This window comes from Rana temporaria, chromosome 1, assembly GCF_905171775.1.
Source record: "Rana temporaria chromosome 1, aRanTem1.1, whole genome shotgun sequence".
In the NCBI taxonomy this organism is placed as follows: Eukaryota; Metazoa; Chordata; class Amphibia; order Anura; family Ranidae; genus Rana; species Rana temporaria.
Genome location: NC_053489.1, coordinates 179,860,966 through 179,887,065, shown reverse-complemented (window position 1 = coordinate 179,887,065; position 26,100 = coordinate 179,860,966). Strand labels below are relative to the sequence as shown.

Here is a 26,100-nt window from a genome sequence, read left to right as displayed (position 1 = left end):
ATTCAACAGCCAAAAGAAAACAGAGGGTAGGGGAACAAGGTTGGTAAAAACGAATGGTATGGCTTCCCTAAAGTAAACCGTAGTCGTATTGAAATTATAAATCATTTATCCCCAATCATCCCCATGGTCTCCTTGTCACACAAGTGCTCAGCACCAGACCTCAGACCATTCCTTACCCCATTCTTAGGTGACCAATGCATGTGCTTTCCCAGCGTTGTTTTTAACCTTGGATTTCTAGTGCCTTGTTTAAAGCACTATACAGATGACCCCTGAGCATGCAAGGGCTGCCTATAGATTAATAGAAGTGAACAAAGCTATGGTAGAGTCCAGGGTGGTCACAGCTCATCTGGGATCTGTTACTGTGTACTTATATGTACTGAGGGAAAGGATGGTTTATAATTTCCATTCTGCTTTAATGGTAACAGAACAGAGAACTGGGCCCAGGGCACCTTGCAAATTTTGATGAAGCCAGCACACAAAAATGTCTCAAACTATCCCAACAGTTCATATTAAAGCTGGCCATACATTATACAATTTTCTTGTTCAATTTCCTTTAGATTTACCTTCAACTGTGTAGTGCAAGGTCCTGACAGACTGCATACAAATTGAAAAGTGTTTATGTTTGTCCTCATATTATAGAACTTTGGTAAATCTAAAGAAAAATTGTACAAGACAATTGTAGAATGTATGGCCAGCCTAAGCCAATGTTACATAACTATAATTGCTCCATTATCAGGATATTTTTTATAAGCAATTATATTGATGAAACACTGGAATAGTTTCAAATAAAAATGTTGCAGTTTACAGTAATCTGCGGGCAAATTCATGATATGTTTGGATTTGTGAATGGTGCCATTTTTGATACACCCATGAAGTTGCAATCCCAAGTACCTGGGATGTAGAAGCACTTGCCATGCTCCCGCTTCTATCAGATAGTTCTCCCTGAGATGAGGATAAGGAAGATGAAGGCGCTGATAAAGCAGAAAAAAAAGAGAAGGCAGATGTCTGTGATCGTGCAGAGCTGTCCATATTAACATCCATCTCCTCTTCAGGACATGAGCCATGGTGGCAAAGCACCAGTTCCACCAAGTCATCCTTCTCCCTGCAGCTGTCGGTGGGGATGTTTCTTAGAGTCAGATACTGTCTCAGATCCTTTACTTTTAGTTTCATTAATTGAGGCCTTTGAAATGCAGTTTCTTGTAGTAGATGACACGTACTGCAACGCCTGAGGTTCTCCTGAAGTGTTGAGCAAACTGAACAGAAATCTTTCTTGCAATCACAGCAGACATGCTGAAAAAAAAAAAAAAAACATTAAAAAGCATTCTATCATAATAGGGACGTGAATGCCAAACTCAGAATATACATTGCATTGCATATAAAATACAGATACAGTTGCAAGAAAAAGTATGTGAACCCTTTTGGAATGATATGGATTTCAGCACAAATTGGTCATACAATGTGATCTGATCTTCATCTAAGTCACAACAATAGACAATCACAGTCTGCTTAAACTAATAACACACAAAGAATTAAATGTTACTATGTTTTAATTGAACACACCATGTAAACATTCACAGTGCAGGTGGAAAAAGTATGTGAACCCCTAGACTAATGACATCTCCAAGAGCTAATTGGAGTGAGGTGTCAGCCAACTGGAGTCCAATCAATGAGATGAGATTAGAGGTGTTGGTTACAGCTGCCCTGCCCTATAAAAACACACACCAGTTCTGGGTTTGCTTTTCACAAGAAGCATTTCCTGATGTGAATGATGCCTCGCACAAAAGAGCTCTCAGAAGACCTACGATTAAGAATTGTTGACTTGCATAAAGCTGGAAAGGGTTATAAAAGTATCTGCAACAGCCTTGCTGTTCATCAGTCCACGATAATACAAATTGTCTATGAATGGAGAAAGTTCAGCACTGCTGCTACTCTACCTAGGAGTGACCGTCCTGTAAAGATGACTGCAAGAGCACAGCGCAGACTGCTCAATGAGGTGAAGAAGAATCCTCTCTCCTGCGGTGAGAGCTTTGGGCGGGAATCCCAGCTGTGTGTATGCTCCACCGCAGTGTTTCCTATAGGGAAACTGCCGTGAAAAAGACCGCCGGGAATCGCGGCAGGAAAAAAAAGAGGACATGTTCTCATTTTTCCTGCCACAATTCCCGACGGTTTTCCTGTTGGGAAAAATGCCATGGAGCATACACACAGCCAGTTTTCCCAGCCAAAAGCTGTCATGGCAGTTTTCCAGACGGGAAAACTGGTTGTGTGTAAGAGGCATAAGAAGAGTCCTCTTTGGAAGGTCTTCTTTCACCTTCTGCTGCAGTGACAACCATAACATTTAGGATTTCCTATCACTTTTCATTTTAATGACAATTAATTAATTCAGGGGGACACAGAGAGCAATAAAAACGTATCAGGTGGTTCTAACCCTATCCTCTATCCAAAATTGTCCAAAAATACACTTTAATAGGTGTAAGGACAAGTGCAGGGTAAAAACCTCATTTACACTTGCATGTTTATATTTAAAAAAATGAATGCTGCGCTTATTACCCATAGTGAGTAATAATAACCACTGTCTGAACTGATGCTGTATGTGTTTTTTCAGCAATCATCAGAAAAAATTATCAATGAATCAAAAAAAAGTAGAAAAGTCCATATAATTGTGAATGTGGCATTCCCATACAACTTGTGATATATATCACTCCTAGGTAAATTCTGCAAATTAATCCCTTTTAGGCAAACTCACTGTATTGACCCCCACGACATGCGCTCCAACAATAAACAGACTCCTTTCCTTATTAATCAGGAAGGATTCTGACACCTCAGCAGCTCATTTATACCTGCGATTAGTTGTGAACACTGATTGAGCCAAGGGCGGATCATCTGTCCTTAACCGTAGGTAACCACTGCATGTGCGAATAAATGCAAAACAGCAGCGAACAGTCACCAGCTCTCTGCTCAGGGAGCCCAGAGACCCGAGCGATCGGCTGTGTTAGATCGCTTGGTTCTCAGTCTTAGAGCCGGAGATGGACAGATACAGCATCGGACCGATGCGCATTCCCCTAGGTAAGTATGATTATGCCAAAAAAAAAATACTTTTCTTTTAAATTACTACTAGTTTGGTCTAATGGCATAACTGCCTCAAGATTACTAGTCACTGACCCAGACAAACTATGCACATCAGACACTCTCTCTTCCATTTAACTTTACTTACTGCATGCTTATTCTAGGCCAGTGACTCAGGAAGTACTGAAACCAGAAACTCTCAGGCAGCTAGCATCACAAGGCGTTCAGTAATGGTATTCAACACATTTCAGGTTTTTTTTTAAGCTTTTTCTGACAGGTGTTAATTGAGATGCATTTCTCTATCTCGGTTGTTGGCTCCAAGACGGAACTGCTTTTAGATCAGTGGATAATTCCTTTGGAAAAGCATGTGATGCATACGATATATGCAGGTTTTAACACCAAATGGAGTGTACGTGCCTCTGGGCTTTACAAGCTTTTAACTAACTTTCAAAAGGAAGCAGTCAGTCAATTTAATCAGCTTGGTAAACTGCAGAATCAAAAATGGTTTCGCTCATGGGAATGTGATTTCCAATTCTGACCTTGTTATTCCAATATACAGCCATGGACTTTTTAAAGGAAAAAGTTCACCTTTGGAACATGTAACATGTCCCAGTTCTTGCCTCTTCTCCCCTCCAATCCCCTCCTCCCTGAGAAAGCGGGCGGGGGATCTTCTCCCCACACCAGCTGTCACACATGGATGCGTCATTCAACAGATTCCTGTGAATGAATGCCTACAAGTACCGTCAGCCACTGCTGCTGATGGCTTGTAGTTCTCAATGAGCTGTGAGGGCTTTTTTTTTTTTTAAAGTCAGCAGCTACAAACACTGTAGCTGCCGACTTTTAATAAGGACACTTACCTGTCCTACTCGCCCGTAATATCAGCCCCCCCCCCCCAAGGCCAATCCCTCGATCCTGGCAGCTCCTGGCGCTGCCATCCTCAGTAAGGGAAACAGGCAGTAAAGCCGTGCGGCTTCACTGCCCATTTCCTGTTGCGTGCGGCACTTTGTGAATGGGCTGCTCTCTGGGATACACACAGTTCCCAGAAGGCAGCGCACCCGATTCACCAGAAGACACCACGAGTAGGACGGAGGAAGAAGACCTGCCCCGGACGATGAAGAGGCAGATTACGGACTTCCGCATAGCAACCGCTATTGTTGGTAAGTAAACATTTATTTTTTTAATTTTCAATTTTCAGGGGGATTTTTGGTAAAAAACTATTTGAGGGTAGAACTCCACTTTAAATGCATATCATTTTTTTAAAAGGTCAACTTAGCCTTTAAGTGCACAAAGTATATATGACTTCTTATGCATTATTAAAGTGTTGCCTAACCCATCACTGTTTGAAACGAACTAGCAAGGACAAAAAAATTGTGTCTATAAATTATACTTTAACTAGTGGGGCACCGAAATTAAAGTTCCGGTACTGAAACTGAAAATTCCAGATGCACTTGGCTGAAACCCAAATTGACAAATATATACCGGTATATATACATATATTTTATAAATAATTGTATTATATTCGACTTTTAAGTTAATATAATGAATTTAAATGAATATAAATTCATTGTCGGCCATTATCGGCACCTTTGGAAGCAGTGTTAAAAATCCTGCTTGCAGTATTTTTGGTCAGTTAAAAAAAAACACCTCCCCATGGAAATGCATTGAAAACGCAGCAAGAATGCACCAAAAATACACTTGTGTTGTGTTTTTGGTGCATTTTTTGAGTGACCTATGAACAACACATCATAAGCACAGCAAAATGGTGGTAAAATCGTGGGCATTTTCGGCAGCCGTTAACCACTTGACCACCAGGCACGTAAACCCACTTAATAACCAGACCAATTTTCAGCTTTCGGTGCTCTCACAATTTGAATGACAATTACTTAGTCATACAACATTGTACCCTAATTAAATTTTCGTCCTTTTTTTCACACAAATAGAGCTTTCTTTTGGTGGTATTTAATCACCGTTGGGTTTTTTATTTTTGGCGCTATAAGAGGAAAAAAAACTGAAAATGACGTAAAAAAAATGATTTTTTCTTTGTTTCTGTTATAAAATTTAGCAAATTTAGTATTTTTTCTTCATTCTTTTGCATAAATGTGAAAGATGAAGTTACGCCGAGTAAAAAGATACCCAACATGTCACCCTTCAAAATTGCACACGCTCGTGGAATGGCGCCAAACTTCGCTACTTAAAAATCCCCATAGACGACGTTGCAGGGTATTGTGGGGGTATTGCAGAGTATTGTGGGGTATTGCAGAGTAGTGTGGGGTATTGCAGAGTATTGTGGGGTATTGCAGAGTAGTCTTAGTATGGGGCAGGGATGGATGGCTGGATCTGTGACTGCATTTGTCACAGATCCAGCCCACAGCACTCCTGCTGCATCCGCTCTCTCCCTCTCCTCTCACACTATACCATTCGGTACAGAGAGGGGAGGGAGGAACCGGCGTCATCACATGATGCTGGTTTGTTTATAAGTGATCGCTCTGTCATTGTACGGAGCGATCACGTGGTAAACCGCCGCTATAGTTGGCGATTTACCGTGATCCGTGATGCCGGACCCGGCGGTAACGGACATTCCCGTGTGCGCGGGAGCGCGATTCTGGGAGGACGTCCATGGACGTCCTCCCAGAGTTAAGCAACCGCCTTGTAGACGTATTTCGTCTATAGGGCGGTGAGCAACTGGTTAATCTGCTCTTTTTCTCCTTACGACACAACGCTGAAAACTCTATAGCCCTTTTCACATGGGGTGGAATTTGTCCAAGCAGATCTGCCTACTCAGCGGGGGAGTTCTCCACTGATCCCATGTCCGTGTACAGTCCGCTATGCAGAGTGGACACAGACACAGCCCTCTGTTCTCTATGGGATGGTCAGATGGAAACAAACTGCATGTCTGTTTCCATCCCATTGTCAACTGATCTGATCGAAGGATGGTGAACATATTGCCATACGTTTGCTTTTAGAAGATCGAATGCCGGCGGGTGACAGCGGACATCCTCCGCCCCATAGAGAATAATGGGTGGTCCAATCAGGTCCGGCCTGAAAAACAGACAGGTGGACCCAATTGGTCCCCTGGTGTGAAAGGGGTCTACTTTAAGCCAATCCGCGGCTTAAAATTCGGTGCATCACTAACTTTAACACTGCGTTTAGGAGAAAAAACAGCCCAAACCTACTGTACATCTACTACCAAAACCTCATAGAGACAGTTTGTAAAAAAAAAAAGGCATTATCAGAGTACCTTAAATTACATTTCTTCATCTTTTGCTGCTAGTGCTGACTAAACAATCAATTATATTCTGAATTTTAATTTAGAACAGATCTGAATGTTCTGCGATTTGGTGTGTTAGCTTCTTGCCAGCTGTCATTTGGCTGTCACAGATTCAGCCAGTTACAGAATTGGGACAAAGTCATTCTGCTAACTGTGCATGGAGATACTTTCCATGGTTTGGCCACTTGTAGAAAGTATTTGGAAGTGAAAAAATCCTATGCATTTAAGTTACTAAATAAACCCTTTATCACAAATTAGAAAAAAATAAAAAATAATTTTGGATGAAAACTGCACCTTTGTCTTCAAGATACATTCACTATACACTTTTTTTACAAAGATTTTCCCAGGGTCTGCCTAACGAAATGGTAGAAACAAACTATTTTTTTTTTTTTTTTTAACTCGTGGTGTGTGAGCACACTCCAAAACTCCACACAGTGCCAAAAAAAGTGCACACACATAAATAGTAATATACAAAATGTGCAACCGGTGTACACATGTTCCTCTGAAATCGAAGGAACTTACACTTGGTCCATCTGGCCGAAACAAGACGGACCCCATTCTTTGGAGGTAAGTACTAGGTGGGGCTCCCCCCAAAGGGAGACCCCATGAGAGATGGCGAACTAAGCCAGAAGGCCATGTCCACCCCCTCCAGAGACTTTCAGGGAAGGCCCCAGGACCTACACCCTACCAGTCACACATGCAAAAGTGGAAGTGAAAGTGACCATTGTGCAATTCAATTCCTCTTTATATGGTATGAAATCTCCTCTTAACAGTTGTCATGGGAACAACCCACTGGAAGATTTCCCACCAATTCCTGCTCTGGTGGCACTGGCAACTCAAATTTTGGATTCACCCTCATTTTTATTCCTGGTGAAATGGGGGCAATTAGAAAATCTCCCCAACGGGGCACCACAGTTAAAACCAGGCAGTGGTTCTAACCCCTCATAACCTAATCTAAAGAAAAAGTGTTATAGTTTAGTTTTTAGTTATACTAGTTAGTTGCTATACACACACACGACACACTCTGCTTCTACCCTCCAAGAGCGGTGATTAACAGCAACTCTGCCTCAGGAGCTGCTTGTCAATCCTTTTCTTATTGTAGATCGAGGGACACAGAGGACCTCATTATAATGACTACTTGGGTTATGCCACCACCTTCAGGTAAATGGACCCTGGCACAAAAAAAAAGCAGGAACTCAGGCATAACTTCCAGACAGCTAAGCTTAAATTTTGTAGAATGCAATGAAGCAATGAAACAGTCAAGATGGGAAGGATCTCGATTGTCCTTTGAAAAAAAGGATTTTACAGGTAAACCAAAAACCCAACTATTACCACTTAGCATGTCCCAGCACTGAAAATGACCAGTGGACAACACAGCAACAAGGCTAAACATGCCCAAAAACAGAATAGGGGGAAACCCTCTACAAAGCTACCAGCAAGACCTTTTACACATCAACTAGCAACCACAGAGGCGTGAAAATCGACCAGGTAGAACTTGGTATTCGAAGCCAGGTAGAAGCTTTACAAACTTTAAACAACAGAAGCTTGATGCTGAATTGCCCAGGGAGCATTGACACTCCTGCTGGAATGGGTCTTGACCAGAAAGGGAAGAACCTTGATACCATAGGCCTGAAAAATGAGTTGACAAACCCACCAACAAAAAATTATAAATAGTGGACAGAAATAGTAGCCTGAACCTTGCGAGCACCCTCAGGAAAAAAAAAATGTAATAAAAAAACAAACAAAAACAAAACAGGGAATTTCATTGTGCAAAATGAAGCTGTAGACTTCAGATAAACTCTAATGCCGCGTACACACGATCGGACATTCCAACAACAAAACCATAGATTTTTTTTCCAACGAATGTTTGCTCAAACTTGTCTTGCATAAACACGGTCGCACAAATGTTGTCGGAAATTCCGATCGCCAAGAACGCGGTCACGTACAACGCCCTATTAAAGGGAAGTTTAATACCAGTCGTGTTAGTAGAAGTTTGGTGAAGTTTCGCTCTTTTCATCCTTGTGCTTTTCAGGCCGAATGTGCTATCTTCATTACGAACGCTAGTTTTACCAGACCGAGCGCTTCCGTCTCGTACTTGATTTAGAGCATGCGTGGAATTTTGTGTGTCGGAGTTGTCTACACATGATCGGAATTTGCGAGAACGGATTTTGTTGTAGCAAAATTTAAGAACCAGCTCTCAAATTTTTGTTGTCGGAAATTCCAACAGCAAATGTCTGATGGAGCCTACACACGGTCAGAATTTCTGACAACAAGCTCCCATCGAACATTTCTTGTCAGAAATTTCCGATCGTGTGTACGCAGTAAAACAGTTCCCCTGATGGCAAGACCATGTAGACAAACAGACCAGGTTAGGATACGCCAGCTGAGTCACCCGCACTTCTCTCCTTCTTGCCCAACAGGTTGGCATTCCAGGATCTTCGAATTCATCAGGGGAAGAATTTTTAGGCATCCAGCATCTGCGTTGATATCCGCCTTCTAGAGTTGACCTGGTCTTGGGAGTTAGATGCATTGGCAAATCCAAGGACGTCTGATGTCTGACTCATATTGACAGGCTATGGAACTGAAGAGCTCTGAAGTGAAAATTGGCATTGGGGACCGCATTGAGGGTGACTATCATCTTCCCTAGCACCTTCATGCAGACCTGATTTGAGAGATTTTCAAACAGCCTTAGGATGCCATCTGGGACTGAAGAGACAGGCATTTCTCCAGATGTTCAGACAAGCACTCCAGAAGTCGGCCATGGTTCTGACAAAACCTCTGAAGGATTGACACCCAACCGAACCTTTACAGGACCTGTAACATCTGCTAATAGTGGATGACAGCTTCTGAACCAATTGCACCCTTAGAAGCAGGTCATCCAAGTACCCCACAACAGGGATACCCATGGGTTCTAAACAACCCCAAAAAGGAAGTCAACATCTTGACACTTTGGGGGCTGTGGACAGGCAATGCCTCAACTCAAAGTGGCAATCCTCCTTGCAAATCACAGAAACCCTTGGCAAAGCCAAAATTAGGAAGTGCAAGTATGCATTCTTGATGTCTGATGCCAGGAAATGCCCTTGATGCAACAAAGTAACAACAGATTAAGTGGATTCCATCATGAATTTCTGCACTTTCAGGAACTTGTTAAGAACCTTGAGGTCTAGAATAGGCTGGACATATTCAGTGAACTGTACCAAGGTTGAATAGAAGCCGTGATACCTCTCCCCCTCCAGTATGGATTGGATGATCCCCTGGGACAGCAGGCTTTCCAGAGCTGCAAAGAAGATCATTCTTTTTTGAAGCTGTGAAGAAACTGGGGAAAGAAGAAAACTCTATTTTTTAACCTCTGGACGTTCTGAGTACAGATGGCCACGAAGGCCTCTCCCTACCCGCCCAAGTTAATTCACTATGAGGAGGACTTTCCTCTGGGGCTGGAGTAGTTAGGAAGTCAGTTCTTCTTACAGACCTGGAACGCGGGCTTTGCTTAGTGCCAGAGGCTTGTATTTTATTCTAATCACCTACAGGTAAAAACAGGGTAGTGCAACTGATGTTTTTTTGCAGAGAAGTTCTGCCACACAACACTTGAGCCATACAATCCTTCTCATGTGGATGGTGCACACATGGGAAAGCTACTTTATGGAGTCTTCTAAGGTATCAACTAAAAAACTCAAGGCTCTTGAAAAAGATGGCAGGATCTCCTGGGTGTGACCCTCCCACCAGAAAAGCTGCATTAAAGAGGGCCTCTAACCTTTTATCTGCCTCATCCACCATGTACTGTGCAGGGGGTCCTCCCTAACTGACAGATGGATTTAGGAGCCCACCCCTAATCCTTCCATTACAGCAGGCATACCCCACAGAGCTTTCAGGAACTTGACTCCCCCACCAGGAGATCTTTACCCTGGACCTGTAAAGCACCATTGCAGCAAATTTACCTGGTACACTGAATCCTGAAGACCACCACCCATAGGATCCAGTACCCACCAGCAGCATTGCAGGCTTTCTCCACTCTTGCATGCGGAGTTCAGGTACAGGCCCCCCCCCCTTTGGTTTACTGGCTGTAGTGACTGATCCTTAAAAATCACTAAAAATAGGCCAGAAAATGGGTGAACTAAAGCCCACAGAAGGAAGTTTCAGGGACACATAGGTAGGCATGTTCCTCACCTAAAGACAAATGCTATCAACTGAGGCTTAGTTGAGCTGGAAGGGGGATTTGCCTGGTCAGGAATTCCTGCCATTTGGTCACTGTCCACGAAGTCCTCTGTGTCCTGTGATGTACGATTAACAAAAAGGTATAACAATTTTTTTTTTTGCAGATTTAACAAAAATGTGCTAGCCTCATTTTAATATAGATTTTTAAAATAAAGTAGTTGTAGTAGTTGTCCTTTTGGAGGACATTTAATAAAGTGAATCTCAAGCCAAAACTTTTATTAACGTTTGGATAGATTGGTGAGTAGTTAAAACCCTTGTAAGGTTTTCATTATTATCTGTGCCTCCGTTTGAGAGATACCCTCTCGATTTGTCAAGGTTACCATTGTCACTGGGGCTAACAGTGAGTTGGGAAAACAAATTTTGACCTTCCACTAGAACAGGAATACAGGGGAAATCTTGTTATGGTGACGGTTCACCAAGATGGAATTTTCCTCACTTTAGGAGAGATTTGCTCTCACTTTATTTTGTGTCTAGAGAACAGGAAATCTCCACAATGGGACATATACCATATTTATCAGTGTATACCGCGCACTTTTTTGCCCTGAAATTCAGGGCAAAATCGTGGGTTAGCGATATAGGCCGATATCCGCTTCCCGCGCCGAGTTTGAACTACTGCGCCGGCACATACCGAGCGCAGTACACTCGTGTATAGTCGGGCAGGCTCGGCTCCTCTCGCAGTCACGTCCTGGACGTACAGGACGCACAGGACGTGACCGCGAGAGGAGCCGAGCCTGCCCGACTATACACAGGTGTACAGCGCTCGGTATATGCCGGCGCAGTAGTTCAAACTCAGCGCGGGAAGTGGGGATCGAGCGGGGAGGACACCGCAGAAGGACGCCGGACCTGACGAGAAGGACACCAGCCGCAGACGGACGCCGGACCCGACGAGGCCGCCGATGGACGCCGCGCAAGACACCAAAACTGTAAGTACTAAAATCTTTTTTTTTTACAGGAATGCGGGTCCACTTTAGGGGTGCGCGCTATACGCCGGAGCGCGCAATACCCCGATAAATACGGTATGTAAAAAAAGGCCGACAGGAATTTTCACTATTTCCCACTCTATCCAAAAACAAAAAGAAATGTTTTGGCTTTAGTCAAACTTCAAATATCTGAAATGATTGCTGCAGTTACTAGATGAAAAATATATTTTTTGATAGGGATAGGTTTTGCCAGTAAATACTTGCCTCATATTTCGGCATACAACTGCAGTTCTGTAATTTGTTCCATTGTCCAGGTGCTGCAAAGGACGTTTAGAAGTTATTATGAAATCTCAACATGAATTTCTTTTGAGTGCGAATCTGCGGGGTACATTTGGAATAATGAAGAGTGGGATTTCAGACAAATGCACTAAGCACGGAACAATATAGAAAGTAGCAGGGGCGTGCAGCTGTTCCTACATGCCTCTTCATCTCACAGGAAGCCACGATCATTTCTACCTAATGGATGCATATAATCAAAGGTAAATCATTCTGTACGGAAAAGAAAAAGGGTTTATTTAGGGCTTTGTTTTCTTCGATAATTGTCAGACACCAGACAAGTGTTGTTCAGGGACCTCCATAAAACAGATTGATATTCAATGGAGGAAATGGCTGGCCATAATTTACTACAGCTTTCTGGTTTGTACTTATTGCAGAACCACTCTGGAACCATTTTCTCTTCTCCCTTGAAACACAAGACAAATAGTTTGCAATTTTGCCATGATTTGTTTAGTACTGTGCAATAAACATGAAATATTTGATAAAATTAACTTATCACCAAAAAAACTTCAGAGATTTACAGAGTATACACAAGTAGACTATTTACACCCAGTCCTGGCAATAAAGAAGCTGACCATTTAAATGTATGTGTTTATTATAGGTACAGTGGAACCTTGGATTACGAGCATAATCTGTTCCAGGAGAATGCTCGTAATCCAAAGTACTTGCATATCAAAACGAGTTTCCCCCATTGAAGTCAATGGAACCTAAAATAATTTGTTCCGCATTGACTTCATTGGCATGCAATTTCGCATGTGGCCAGAGGTGGGGGGGGGGGGTGGCCCAAGGACACCTCGGCTGACTTTGGCAAACCTCGGATAGACTCCGTTCCCGAGCCTTTCCGAGGTCAGCCAAGCTGTCCTCAAGCCTCTCCATGCAATTCCGAACGACGCCCTCCCACCTCAGGCCGAAACGCGGTACTGCACACCGCTTTGGCCTGAATCCTGCTCGTTTTGCGAAACAAAACTCGCAAACCGAGTTAGGAATTTTTAAAATACAGTGCTCGTATTGCGAAAACGCTTGTTAACCGCGTTACTTGCAATCCGAGGTTCCACTGTACTTATATAGTACCATCAATTTATGCTGCTCTTTACATATATTATACACTCACATCAGTCCCTGCCCTCAAGAAGCTTACAATCGAAGGTCCCTAACGCACATTCATTCAGTGAGGGGAAAAGGTATTTGACCCCCTTCTGATTTTGTATATTTGCCTACTGACAAAGAAATGATCAGTCTATAATTGTAATGGTAGGTTAATTTTACAGTGAGAGACAGAATAATAATACAAAAATAAAAATAAAAACAGAAAAACGCATTTCAAAAAAGTTATAAATTGATTTGCATTTTAATGAGTGAAATAAGTATTTGAACCATTCGCAAAACATGACTTAGTACTTGGTGGCAATCACAGAAGTCAGACATTTCTTGTAGATGCCACCAAGTTTACACACATCTCAGGAGGGATATTATCCCATTCCTCTTTGCAGATCCTCTCCAAGTTATTAAGGTTTTCAGACTGACAATTGGTAACTGTCACGGTTCCTACCGTGCCATGCAAGTGGCCAGGTGTGGTCGCGCCCCAAGTGGCTCTGGGTGGTCTTGAACCCGAGACCTCTCTGTTGCTGCTTCGGTTCTTTGCCTCTGAGCCACTCCTCAGTTTGGTATTTTGCCTGCTTTCCATCTCAGCCTGGTTCTGAATGATGTGCTGATCACCCTTCTCTGGATCTCCTTGCAATCTGCACCTGTCTCTCCTAGTTCAGCTGAGGCAGGTTACCCAATCAACTAGGGTATAAAACACTGCCTCACTCTGAGGGATTTGTCAGTTCATTGTTCTGTCTTGTCATTGCCAAAGGTTCCTGTGTTCCGTTTCAGCTACAAGACTGACTCTGGCTTCTGACCCTGGCTTTGTTGATCGTTTATTCTGAATTCTGGAATCCCTGACCTCAGCTTTACTTCGACTATCCTTTGGCAAATCCCTATCAAGCCCCCGTACACAGGGGGCTTGATAGCCCAGGTAGCTTCTTACCTTGTTACCGTGGGCTGTGTGTATTTGCAAGGGTGAGCATACAACTCTGCATTATGGACTCCAACCAAGGTAAGCCCTTACAGTAACTCGAACCTTCAGCTCACTCCACATATTTTCTATGAGATTAAGGTCTGGAGACTGACTAGGCCACTCCAGGACCTTAATGTGCTTCCTCTTGAGCCACTCCTTTGTTGTCTTGGGCCGTGTGTTTTGGGTCATTGTCAGGCTGGAATACCCATCCACGACCCAATTTCCATGCCCTGGCTAAATGAAAGAGGTTCTCACCCAAGATTTAATGGTACATGATCCCGTCTATCATCCCTTTGATGCAGTGAAGTTGTCCTGTCCCCTTAGCGGAAAAACACCCCCAAAGCATACTGGGCCAAATCCTCAAAAGGGATACGCAGGCGGAACTGCTGTTCAGCCTGCGTATCCCTGTGCCTATCTTTGGAACTGATCCTCAGAATCAGTTTTCCAAAGATAGGCAGAAGATCCGACATCTGTAAGAGACTAAGGCCTCGTACACACGGCCGAGGAACTCGACGTGCCAAACACATCGAGTTCCTCGGCGAGTTCAGCCCTGAAGCCGCCGAGGAGCTCGGCGGGCCGAGAGCTCCCATAGAACAACGAGAAAATAGAGAACATGTTCTCTATTTTCTCGACGAGTTCCTCGGCGGCTCCATCGGGCCGAAAGTGTACACACGACAGAGTTTCTCGGCAGAATCCGGCTCTGACCGAGTTTCTCGCCGAATTCTGCCGAGAAACTCTGTCGTGTGTACGAGGCCTTACACTGTCGGATCTTAGGATGCAGTACCGCATCCGCCGCTGGGGGCATTTCGAGTCGAAATGCCGCTTTGCGTATGCAAATGAGGACTTAGGCAGATCCACAAAGCTTTTTAGCTTTGTGTTTTCTGCGTAAGTTACGTTTTGCATGCGTAAAATTAGGGATGCTTTTACAAGGTGTAAACTAGTAACACCTTGTAAAAACATACCTTTTTTTCGATCGCCGCTATTTTTTTTAAATTTCAAATTGTATTTTTCGCCGCGTAACTTTTTTTTTTCCCGACGCAACTTTATTGTCCCGTCGCAATCCACAAAGCCCGACGTAACGTAATTTCACGCGCTGCCCGTCGGGAAAAATGACGTCACACGCATGCGCAGAACGTCCGGCGCGGGAGCGCGCCTCATTTAAATTGTCATCGCCCCCTGGATGAGAAGACCGCCTTGCGACGGAGGCACTTAAGTTAAACAGCCGAAAATTTCTAGGTAAGTGCTTTGTGGATCGGGCACTTAGGTAGAAATTTTCCGCCAGTGTAACTTAACTGCTAAAAGTTAAGTTAGGCAGGTTTTTTGAGGATTTGCCCCACTGTTTCCAACTCCATGTTTGACAGTGGGAATGGTGGGCCAAATTCTCAAAAAGCTGTGCAAATTTAGTATTACCTAACTTATGTCATTTAAATTACGGCGCCCTAAGTTGGTGTCGTAAGTGCCGTATCCACAGCGCATTTGCGCACAAAATTGCGCCATCCGTAACCTAAATTCCGAGGCGTAAGGCGTGGTTATGGCAAGTGAGAAGGAAGTGGGCGTGCTTCATTGTAATGAGCCGTGACCCCATGCAAATGAAGGGCCGGCCGTACTGCGCATGCGCGCACGAATCTGGACCTCACTGGGCATGTGCAGAACTTTGCTCAGCGCAATCAGTGAGATAGGTAAAAGGCCAAGCGTACTTAGTTTGAGGATCGCCCTGTGTCTAAATAGCCCCAGTCAAACACACTTCCCTTGCAAAAGTATTTCCCTGTGTTCCCTTCCTAAAGCAAGTTGCTTCTGCTTTGAACGTTTGTCAGTGTTTGTTGGTAAGATTTGTTTGTGAGAAAAGTTGTTGAGGAGTTGTAGAGTATAGTTGGTGTTTGTTTTTGATAATTTGTTATTTGTTTTGATTTTTGCCTGTTTGTTTTTGATAAGTGTTTGTTTTTTGGTGTGTGATTGTTTTTTGTTTCCCTTTTTTGCCTGTTTGTTTTTGAATTTATAGTAGCTGTCTGTGTTTTTATTTATTTTTTTGCAGTGATTTTTTTTCTTTGTTGTGTGTGTATTGTTGATTGTTTTTTGGGTGAGTTTCCTGTTGCTGGGTGGTGTCTGTGATGGCCCCCAAGCGCAGGAAGCAACATTTTTCAGTGGCAGAGAAGCATATTCTTGCTCAGGGCATCATAAAATATGGGCGCTTTCTCCATGGCCCTGAGAGCCAGAACACCACCCCGGCCAGGAGGAAGGAGATCCTGCAAAAAAATCACGGATCGGATCAATGCGTCGAGGGGGGGGGTAGACCAGGACCATCGCTGGCATCCAAAAAAATTTTACGATTTAAAGAGCGTGTCCCGGAACAAGCTGGCAACGCTGCATGCCCATACCAGGGGCACTGGAGGAGGGGGACCCTGCCCAGTCAGGATGAGTGAGGAGGAATGGGCAGTGGCCCAGTGTTTCCACCCACAGCAGGTGGTGGGCCTGCCTGGCTTTGACTCTGATGCTCCTGTGAGGACAGGTAAGTTTTTTTTTTTTCTATCTGGTGATTAGCATGTGTGGGTGGGGGAAGGGAAGATGTGCCAAGTGTGTGGATCCACCAACCTGTGATTGTTTTGTGTCCTCCCCAGATGGCCAGGAGGTTGCAGCCCCATCAGCCCAGGAGGTGGCAGCCCCATCAGCCCAGGAGGTGGCAGCCCCATCAGCCCAGGAGGTTGCTGGGTCATCAGCCCAGGAGGTGGCAGCCCCATCAGGGCAGGAGGTTGCTGGCCCATCAGGGCAGGCTGCTGCACCACCCCCAAGACAGGCTGATGCTGAGTCCCAAGAAGGGCAGGATTCGCCATGGGAGGGGAGTGCCCACAACTCCCCTAATTTGGATGTTGAGTGGGAGGAGGATGAGGGGGAGGAGGATGAAAATATTGTGATTGGCCGGCAAATCATGATGGGCCAAGATAGGACCTTTGAGTCATCCCCTGAGGGTACCCCAGAGGCTCCCAGCAGTCAGGCCACCATCAGGGGTGGCCCCTCCCAACCCTCCTCCAACATGCAGCAACCCCCATGGGTCACTCCAACCCCTCCTCCAAGGCCACAAGCCTCAGGGGCAAGTAGGAGGCCGACCCCGGAAACCAGGGGGGGGTTTGAGCGTCTGCCGGTCAGTCTGCTGAGGGACAATGCCCGGCAGACCCGCAGTCTGGGTGAAATTAAAAAAACAATGACCAAGGTGGAGCACAGCCTGGGTTTAATGAGGGATTCACTGGGTGATGTGGCCACCAACTCAGTGGGGGTCATCACCTGTTTGTGGGACCTGAAGAACGCCACAACAGGCGTGGCCCAGGAGGTGACTGCCCTGACCCAGGCTGTGCAGGCCAATACCCGGGCTGTGCAGGACAATACCCGGGCTGGCCAGGCTAATACGGCTGACATCACTGCCTGTCTGACAAGGATAGCCGTGGCCTTGGAGGGCAGGCCAGCAGGAGGACAGACACCAGGGGAGGCTCCTTCTTCCCCTGCACAGACCCCCCCCCGTGAAGATACTCCCTCCCCTGCACAGCCCCCCCCCCCGTGAAGATACTCCCTCCCCTGCACAGCCCCCCCCCGTGAAGATCCTCCAGTTGGCCGTGGCCGTGGCCGCGCCCGTGGTCAGCCCAGAAGGAGCACTCGGCAACATCACTAAGTTGCAGGGGTACTTTTGTTTTGTTTTTTTATTATACTGTACTTATAATTTTGTGTGTGAATGTGGGGGGGTGGCATTCCTGATAACATAAGGGTGTCACCCTCAGTTTTGGTGGGGTAGGGATCCCCAGGACCAGGGAGAAGTGTTCCCAGGTTCCTGAATGGTGTATGAATGCACAGTGACATAATTGGAGCCGTGGCGGGGCGTTACTGCTCCCAAGTACCAATGGGGGGGGGGGTACTTGGATCTAATCCAATTCGATGTGCATGTGATGTGTCTGTGCTAGGGACCACAGTGGTGTGCATTCATGCATTCTCATTGTGAGATAATTAATGTGCGTTTTCTGTGAAAAAAGACATTCTCATTGTCATATAATTAATGTGCATTTACTGTGCAAAGAAACATTTTAAATGTCACATAATATCTGTGCGTTTATGGTGTAAAACCAAACAAGAAAGTGAGATAATGAAGGTCCATTTACTGGGAAAAGATGCCTTCAGCAAGTCGTCTCCTTATTGCTGTGCCCTCAGCAGACCGGGTAGAGGTGGTTGGGGGGGGGGATTGCCTGGGTGGGGGGGTCAGGTCAGGACATAACTCAATATGCAGGCCCCTTCTCATTGCAAAATTGTGTAGTATGCAACATGCCCCAATTATTTGACAGACAAAGTCTGGGGAATACAAGAGTCTTGTCAAGGCATCTGAAGCGGGACTTGAGAAGCCCGAATGTCCGCTCTACAATTGACCGGGTGCGAATGTGCACCTCATTATATTTGTGTTCTCCTGGTGTTTGGGGGTTCCTAAATGGTGTCATTAGGTGGGGTCCCAAGGCATATCCAGAGTCACCTGTAAGGGAAAAGACAGGAGGATATTAGTCATGCATGTGCCCCTTGTGATGTCTGCATCATGGGGGGGGCATACCTGACACCAATGTCACTCACCAATCAGCCAGCTGTCTCCATACACATTCTGCTCCAAGTCTTGGTAGATCTTGGTCTGCCGGAGAATGAAACTGTCGTGGCACGACCCTGGAAATTTTGCACAAACGTGCCAGATGAGGCCATGAGCATCTACAATAGCTTGGACGTTGATCGAATGCCAGCCTTTTCTGTTCCTGAACAGGTGCTCAGTTTCATGGGGGGGCTGTAGTGCCACATGGGTGCAGTCTATCGCCCCGATGGTCCGTGGGAAGCCACCAATGTTGTAGAAGTCAGTCATGGCTTGCAGACGCTGCTCCTCCTGGGTGGGCTTTTCAAACTGGTTGCCCATGCGCCGCAGTATGGCAGGGACCACCTGATGGACACATCGGCTCATTGACGACTGCACCATCCCAGCCAGACCTCCAGATGCACGCTGGAAAGACCCAGTGGCCAAAAAATGAAGGGTTGCCATAACTTTTTGTAGAGGTGGCAGGGCATGGGATTGTTTGGTTGGGGTGGTGAGATCCTCCTGAAGTATTTGGGTGAGCTCCAGGATGGCTTCCCTGTCAAATCTGAAGTTGCCATACACCTCATAATCAGGCATGGCAAACAGATTGCGCCGTGGGCGGTAAACCCTCTCCTGTGCCCGCATCCTCCTCATCTGTGCCCTCCTCCTTCTTTGTGCCTGTAAAGTGGCAACTGCCGTAAGAACCATTGATGGCCCGGGCATTTTTTCTGACAGATTCTTGACAACTCTAGCTCTAGTCAGTAGCTTGAGCAGACCCTTACACGGCATGTGTAAAATTAGGTCTGCTTTTATAAAGTGTAAATTTGCGCAGGGAAACTAACAGGTGCGCACAGGGCGGAAACTACGCCGGACACACTTAATTTTGTGGATCGCCCTATCTCCCTCATTTGCATCTTTGCCTATCAAAAACAGCGGCGTGACTAGCGTAATTTGCGCCCAGGGATGCGCAGGTGTATTTTTTTTAGGTAGGACGGAAAATCCGGAGATCTAGGCTTAACTCGTTTTGAAGATCGGGCGCAAAGATACGCGCCATGTAAATTTAGAAAACTTTAGTTAAGTCCGCGTATCTCTTTTGAGAATTTGGCCCGGTGTTCTTGGGGTCATCGGCAGCATTCTTCCTCCTCCAAACATGGGGAGTTGAGTTGATGCCAAAGAGCTTGATTTTGATCTCATCTGACCACAACACTTTCACCCAGTTCTCCTCTGCATCATTTAGATGTTTATTAGCAAACTTCACACAGGCCTGTACATGTGCTTTCTTGAGCATTTTCTTGGGATTTGTGTTCCATTCAAGAGCTATGCCTTAACTTCCTGTTCTGGGGACAAAAATATGAAGCAAAATAAAATCTCCTTCTTAAGCTGCCCATACATGGGTTGAATGTTGTAAGAATTTTCTTTTAAAAATCATAACTAAGAATTTTCGTTAACATTTTTCAACATTAGTGGGCCGCAGCAATGGCCAATTTTTGTGCGGCCATCAAATTTGAGTGATCGGTCATGTTGGAAATTTTTTGAAAAACAAACAAATTTCTAATCAATGATGGGAGAATCGTGCGAGAAATATAATTGCAAAACAAATGCACATGAGCTGTGACCTGGGAAAAAAAAAAGAAGAAGATTCCCGGCCATGAAAATTATTTTCTGTAGCAACATGAGGTGAAATTGAAGGCTTGATTGGTCACTTCAAAATCAATGGTGGCACCATCGGATCACAGAACTTTTTTCCCTAACATTATGTTCTGTTGACAATTGTAATCTTTTGGAATTTCGGGTCACTTCCCATCTCTATGACAATGGTTACAAGAACAAATAAAGACCATGAATCTCCATAGCAGCAATAAAACCCTGACAGAGGTTCATACACTAGGGTCAATATGGGTATAAACAAAACTCCATAACCAAGAATTTTCATTGTGGAATGTCAGGACACACATTAAAATGAAGAACTCCATATAGATAGTGTCCCTAGAAACACAGGACCACAGCATTACTAGCAACTAGTACAGTCAGTCTAATAGCAATCACATTTTTGGTGTCAGAGTGAGATCTGGCTTCTAGGTACACCACTATCATCGGTGTGCACCAAGAACCTACTCAAATGGGTTCCAAACAGGAGAAATTGGGTGTAAAAAAAAAAAAAAAGGGGTCACTAACACATGTAAAGGCCCCAAAACCCATTCCACGCGTCAGCTTATATACTTTTACACCATCTGAAAATCTAACAATGCAGTACGTAATTAGTTAACTCACCGGTGTTAAAATAGTCACTAAAGTATACGTAAACCCTCAACTTGTAAATCTAACCATTCAGTTTAAAATAGAAATGAAAGGCACAACATTTGTGTATACTGTAGGGCTGCACGATTCTGGTCAAAATGAGAATCCCGATTCTTTTGCTTAGACTAAAGATCACGATTCTCTCACGATTCTCAAAAACTGAATGATAGAACACCCCCCCCATATAAATCTGTCGGCGTCATTTGTGTTCCACGCTGGTTACATGGAACCAGTGTCGATCCTGACCTCCCTGGGACCCTAAGCAAAATTCTGCTAAGGGGCCCTCTGCGGTGGCAAAAAATGGGCGTGGCTTACCTGGGCGTGGTTAGTCTGAGATGAGAGAGAGAGAGAGAGAGAGAGAGAGAGAGAGAGAGAGAGAGAGAGAGAGAGAGAGAGAGAGAGAGAGAGAGAGAGAGAGAGAGAGAGAGAGAGAGCAGGCCCAGATCCTTCACCACAATAGAAATGTGTATTCCAGAAAGTTTAACAAATTAGCAGATGGCGCTTTAATCATCTCAGACCATGGTTGTTATGGTGTCAGGAAGATTGCAGCGCATTATTTCTATTATTACATTGTAATATAGAATTAAATAATTAAACTCACCATAATGCAGAATCAGTGGAAACCCGGAGTCCCCCCTTACACCAGGCGTTCCCAGCGGGGTCCCCCCTTACACCAGGCGTTCCCAGCGGAGTCCGCCCTTACACCAGGCGTTCCCAGCGGGGTCCCCCCTTACACCAGGCGTTCCCAGCGGGGTCCCCCCTTACACCAGGCGTTCCCAGCGGGGTCCCCCCTTACACCAGGCGTTCCCAGCGGCGTCCCACCTTACACCGGGCGTTCCCAGCGGGTTCCCCCCTTACACCAGGCGTTCCCAGCGGGTTCCCCCCTTACACCAGGCGTTCCCAGCGGGTCCCCCCTTACACCAGGCGTTTCCAGCAGGGCCCCCTTAAATCATCAGGTATGATGCCCCAGCAGCATAGACTCAGCACAATTGAGCTGCAGCTCCGCCCACCCCCGCCCCTTCCCACGTCATTACACTCACAGACAGACATCAGTGGGGCGGGAGGTGGGCGGTGCTGCAGCTCAATTTCTATTAGCAGCCACCCGGCCGGCTCCTCCCGTCCTGTCCACTCTGCACTGAGCAATTCCTATTGCTTGGTCTACAAAAAATTGTCTCCGCCTGGCCGCGGACCTCTAGCGGCGGCTGCGGCGAATAATAATAATGACTCTGCGTGGAACCAGCTGTGAAAAAGCAGAATCGCGGGTCTCCGTGATTAATCGTGCAGCTCTAGTATACTGTAGATATAAAATTATAAATACCTTTCTCTTTCCCCTTTTTTTTAATAAGTGATCTTAATCCCTCTGTTCTCAGCTGCAGAAGAGCTAGGGAAGGAGAAACAGCAGCTCCCTTTTCTTCCCAGTGAATGGCTGCGCGGGGGGGTGTCAGGACATGTCTGATCATTGGAGGAGAGCACGCTAAGTTCCCAGCACAGATTGAGAACTGACCACACTGCTCTCAATACAAACAAATGGCCACCTATAATGCCTCGTACACACGGTCAGACTTTTGACCGTGCATAAGTCCGCTGTGAGTCCGTCGGAAAGAAAGAGAACAGGTTCTCTATCTAAGGTCCGTCGGACTTCGAGAAAAAAAGTCGGATGGAGGCTACACACGGCCGGACTTTCTGAGAAAAAAAGCCTGTCTGACTCTTTTTCTCGGAAAGTCCGACTGTGTGTAAGAGGCATAACGGACCTTTGCAGCAAGGAGCACATGAAAGGGCGAAGCATGTCAAACAAAACCAAAGAAATTCCCAGCTGAACCTACCGACCAGACTGCAACCAAACAAATTATCCAATCTAATAGTATGCATTAAAAACAGGGGTTTGGTTTGCACACATTTGCAAATACATGCATAAGCGGCAGAGCCACTCCACTGCACCCCTGTATTATCTGCAGTCCTAACTCCTAACATTTTTGAGAGCCTCCAAAGTAGAAGCACATGCATAAAAATTGATAGATAGAGGGCAGGTTAGCCTGGAGGGTAACCCACCCCTCCTTAAGGGCACAGGAACACATTGGACACCCAGGACATGTCTCTTGTCTAGTGTGGTCTGTTTTTAATAGGAAATCAGAGGGACTGGCAGGAACACCAGTGATTTCACACAACGGAAGAAATACAATGACAATAGAGTATTTTTTCATCCATGTACATGGTACAGCAGGCACTTATCAGGAATATGAAATGTTGGGTTTACATATTCTTCATACGTACATACATATATTTGAAGTGAGAAAACATCTTTCATTGCATACCATATTTATGGCAATATACTGTTCACAAATCTCAGGTCCTTGACAGGCTGCAATCAGCTCAAAGAATGGCTCGTGTACATGTAATTTTGCATCAAACATGAGCTTACCTTCTTTCTAAAAACAGAAAAGCCCAGGCCACATGCTTTACACACAATGGTGGAGGATGAGGACGGATATGGTGAAAAATCGGTGTTCTGTGCAAATCGAAATGGACCTGCTCCACCTCCAAATGCCGACTGTTGCCCTCGCACAGCACCAGTGCCCATGACTTCATTCAGCAGCCCACAGCAAGACGCCCACATGGAGCTGGCCCCCGCCTGCAACAGCCAAAGACAAAAACACGTGGTTATTGACAAAACTGTACAACATTACAAATATTATAGGTTACTTCAATTCATATTACAAATTAGCACTGCAGAGAATGCATACTGTCAGAAAATGTTAATTTAAGAAAAAAAAAATAGATCCAGGTTATTAAATTATGTTTGGTAGTTTTGCACACTGGGTGACCCCGCCCCTTTGTTTAATTTAGTGGCGGGCTCGATGACAGCTTCTTCTCTACGCTATTAAGTATAGAAGAGCTGACAATGACAGTCAGCATCGGCAAGTGAGGGAGCCTGTCTATACAGACTTACCTCTCCGTGTACACACTGCCCCCCACTAAACAGGACCTGCCACATATCTGCTATCACATAGAAGACTATTGGTCACCTGTGTTATAGATATAAAATAAGCAGAAAAAAATAAATAAAAAATAAATAAAAAGATTTAGCCTCCCACATACACAGGCATACTAGAGCTGCACGATTAACCCTTAAAAAAGATATCAGGATTCAATCCCCCTCTCCATCTGACTTGACATGTCCCCTATTCTAAATAAACAGTGCAGAGCCAGAGATGTAAAAAAAAAAAAAAAAGATATTCCTCAGGGCAGAGAGATAGAGAAGAGATACAATGGGGGTTATTTACAAAAGGCAAATCCACTTTGCACTACAAGTGCAAAGTGCACTCGAAATTGCACTTGGCAGTGCAGTCACTGTAGATCCGAGGGGGACATGCAAGGAAAATAAAAAACAGCATTTTAGCTTGCACATGATTGGATGATAAAATCAGGGGAGCTTCCCCTCATTTCAGATCTACCCTTCAGATTTACTTGTAGCTTGCACTTGTAGTAGTTCAAAGTGGATTTGCCTTTCGTAAATAACCCCCAATGTATCTCTCGGATCAAAGGGATGACCTTCAGTCTGTAAATGAGGTCAGTTTAACCACTTAAAGACTAAGGGGTAGATTCACAGACACGCCGTCGTATCTCTGAGTCCGGCCGGTCTTATCTATGCGCCTGATTCATAGAATCAGTTACGCATAGATTTCTATTAGATCCGACCGTCGGATTGTAACTGCATTTTTCCGCTGACCGCTAGGGGCGTGTATGCTGATTTACACGTCGAAATATGTAAATCAGCAAGATACGCGAATTCACGAACGTACGCCCGGCCGACGCAGTACATTTACGCCATTTACGTTAGGCTTTTCCCGGCGTATAGTTACCCCTGCTATATGGTGGCGTAAGTGCGGCGTACCAATGTTAAGTATGGCCGTCGTTCCCACGTCGAATTTTGACTTTTTTACGTTGTTTGCGTAATTTGTCCGTGAATGGGGCTGGATGTCATTTACGTTCACGTCGAAACCAATGACGTCCTTGCGGCGTACTTTGGAGCAATGCACACTGGGAAATTCCACGGACGGCGCATGAAAAACGTCAATCACGTCGGGTCAAGCCTAATTTACATAACACACGCCCACCTCTTCACTATTTGAATTAGGCGGGCTTACGCCGGCCTATTTACACTACGCCGCCGCAACTTTCTTTTAAGAATACGGCACTTGCCTGTAAAAGTTGCGGAGGCGTAACGTAAAAAGGATATGTTACGCCCGCACAAAGAAACGCCGATCTACGTGAATCTACCCCTAAACTTTTTTCTGACACTTGTTGCTCACAAGTAAATATCTGTATTTTTTTGCTAGCAAATTACTTAGAACCCCCAAACATAATAGATTTTTTTAGCCTAGACCCTAGAGAATAAAATGGCGGACATTGCAATTTGTTATGTCAAGCTGTATTTGCGCAGCGGTCTTTTAAACGCAAATTTTTGGGAAGAATTACACCTCACTGAATTAAAAAAAAACTAAACAGTAAAGTTAGCACAATTTTTTTTGTATAATATAAAAGATGTTACACTGCGAGAATTGCGATTCTAAGCAAAAAAATTGTGATTCTCATTTTATTCAGAAACGTGCAGCGCTAATGTAAACCAAAAATTTAACTCAAGTGGTTAAGACCCCTTTCACACTGGAGGCATTTTTCAGGCGCTGTAGCGCAAAAAATAGCACCTGTAAAGCGCCTGAAAAATGCCTCATCTGCAATCACAGTGTGAAAGCCAGAGTGCTTTCACACTGGGGCGTTGCGCTTGCATAACGTTACAAAAGGTCCTGCAAGCAGCATCTTTGGGGCGGTTTGGGAGCGCTGTATACATCACTCCTAAACCACCCCTGCCCAGTGGAATGCATGGGTAGTGCTTCTGAAAAGCTCTTCGGCCGTCAGCGGGGGTTAAAAGCGCCCCCCGTTAGCGGCTAAAAAGCACTGCTAAAACAACGGTAAAGCGGTGCTTTACCGCTAACACGTCAATGTGAAAATAGCCTTTGGCAAGTAAAACAGTTCTCTATGTGTTTCATCTGTGGATTTAAATCCGAAACTAAACCCTCCTATCCTTTACCTCCAAGAAAGCTGCCATCTGAGCCTCTGTTTGATCTGCAGTTGCCATGTCATCAGTTGATGACTTGCAGTTCGGTTGAGAGCACATTCAACTGTGACAGTTATCATTAATAGCATGCCTTGAATGTAACGGTTTTGGGAAATAATCAGTGTCAATAAATCCACATAATTGAAAAAAAAAAAAAAAGTTTTAGCTTTAGTTCTACGCCTCTCTTTTCTTTCATACTCTGTAGTAGGGTTGTCCCGATACCACTTTTTTAGGAACGAGTACAAGTAC

General features: G+C 44.9%; 1 protein-coding gene across 1 annotated transcript in view; it reads right to left on the bottom strand.

Annotated features, from left to right (window-relative positions):
* RNF34 (ring finger protein 34) overlaps positions 1-26,100 on the bottom strand; it is a 70,809-nt gene that overhangs the window by 26,145 nt on the left and 18,564 nt on the right. The window contains exons 2-3 of the mRNA XM_040346869.1: positions 23,158-23,367; positions 892-1,290 (exon numbers count right to left, since the gene is read on the bottom strand). Of these exons, the coding sequence (XP_040202803.1) occupies positions 892-1,290; positions 23,158-23,367 (609 nt within the window). The remainder of the gene's footprint in view (positions 1-891; positions 1,291-23,157; positions 23,368-26,100) is intronic.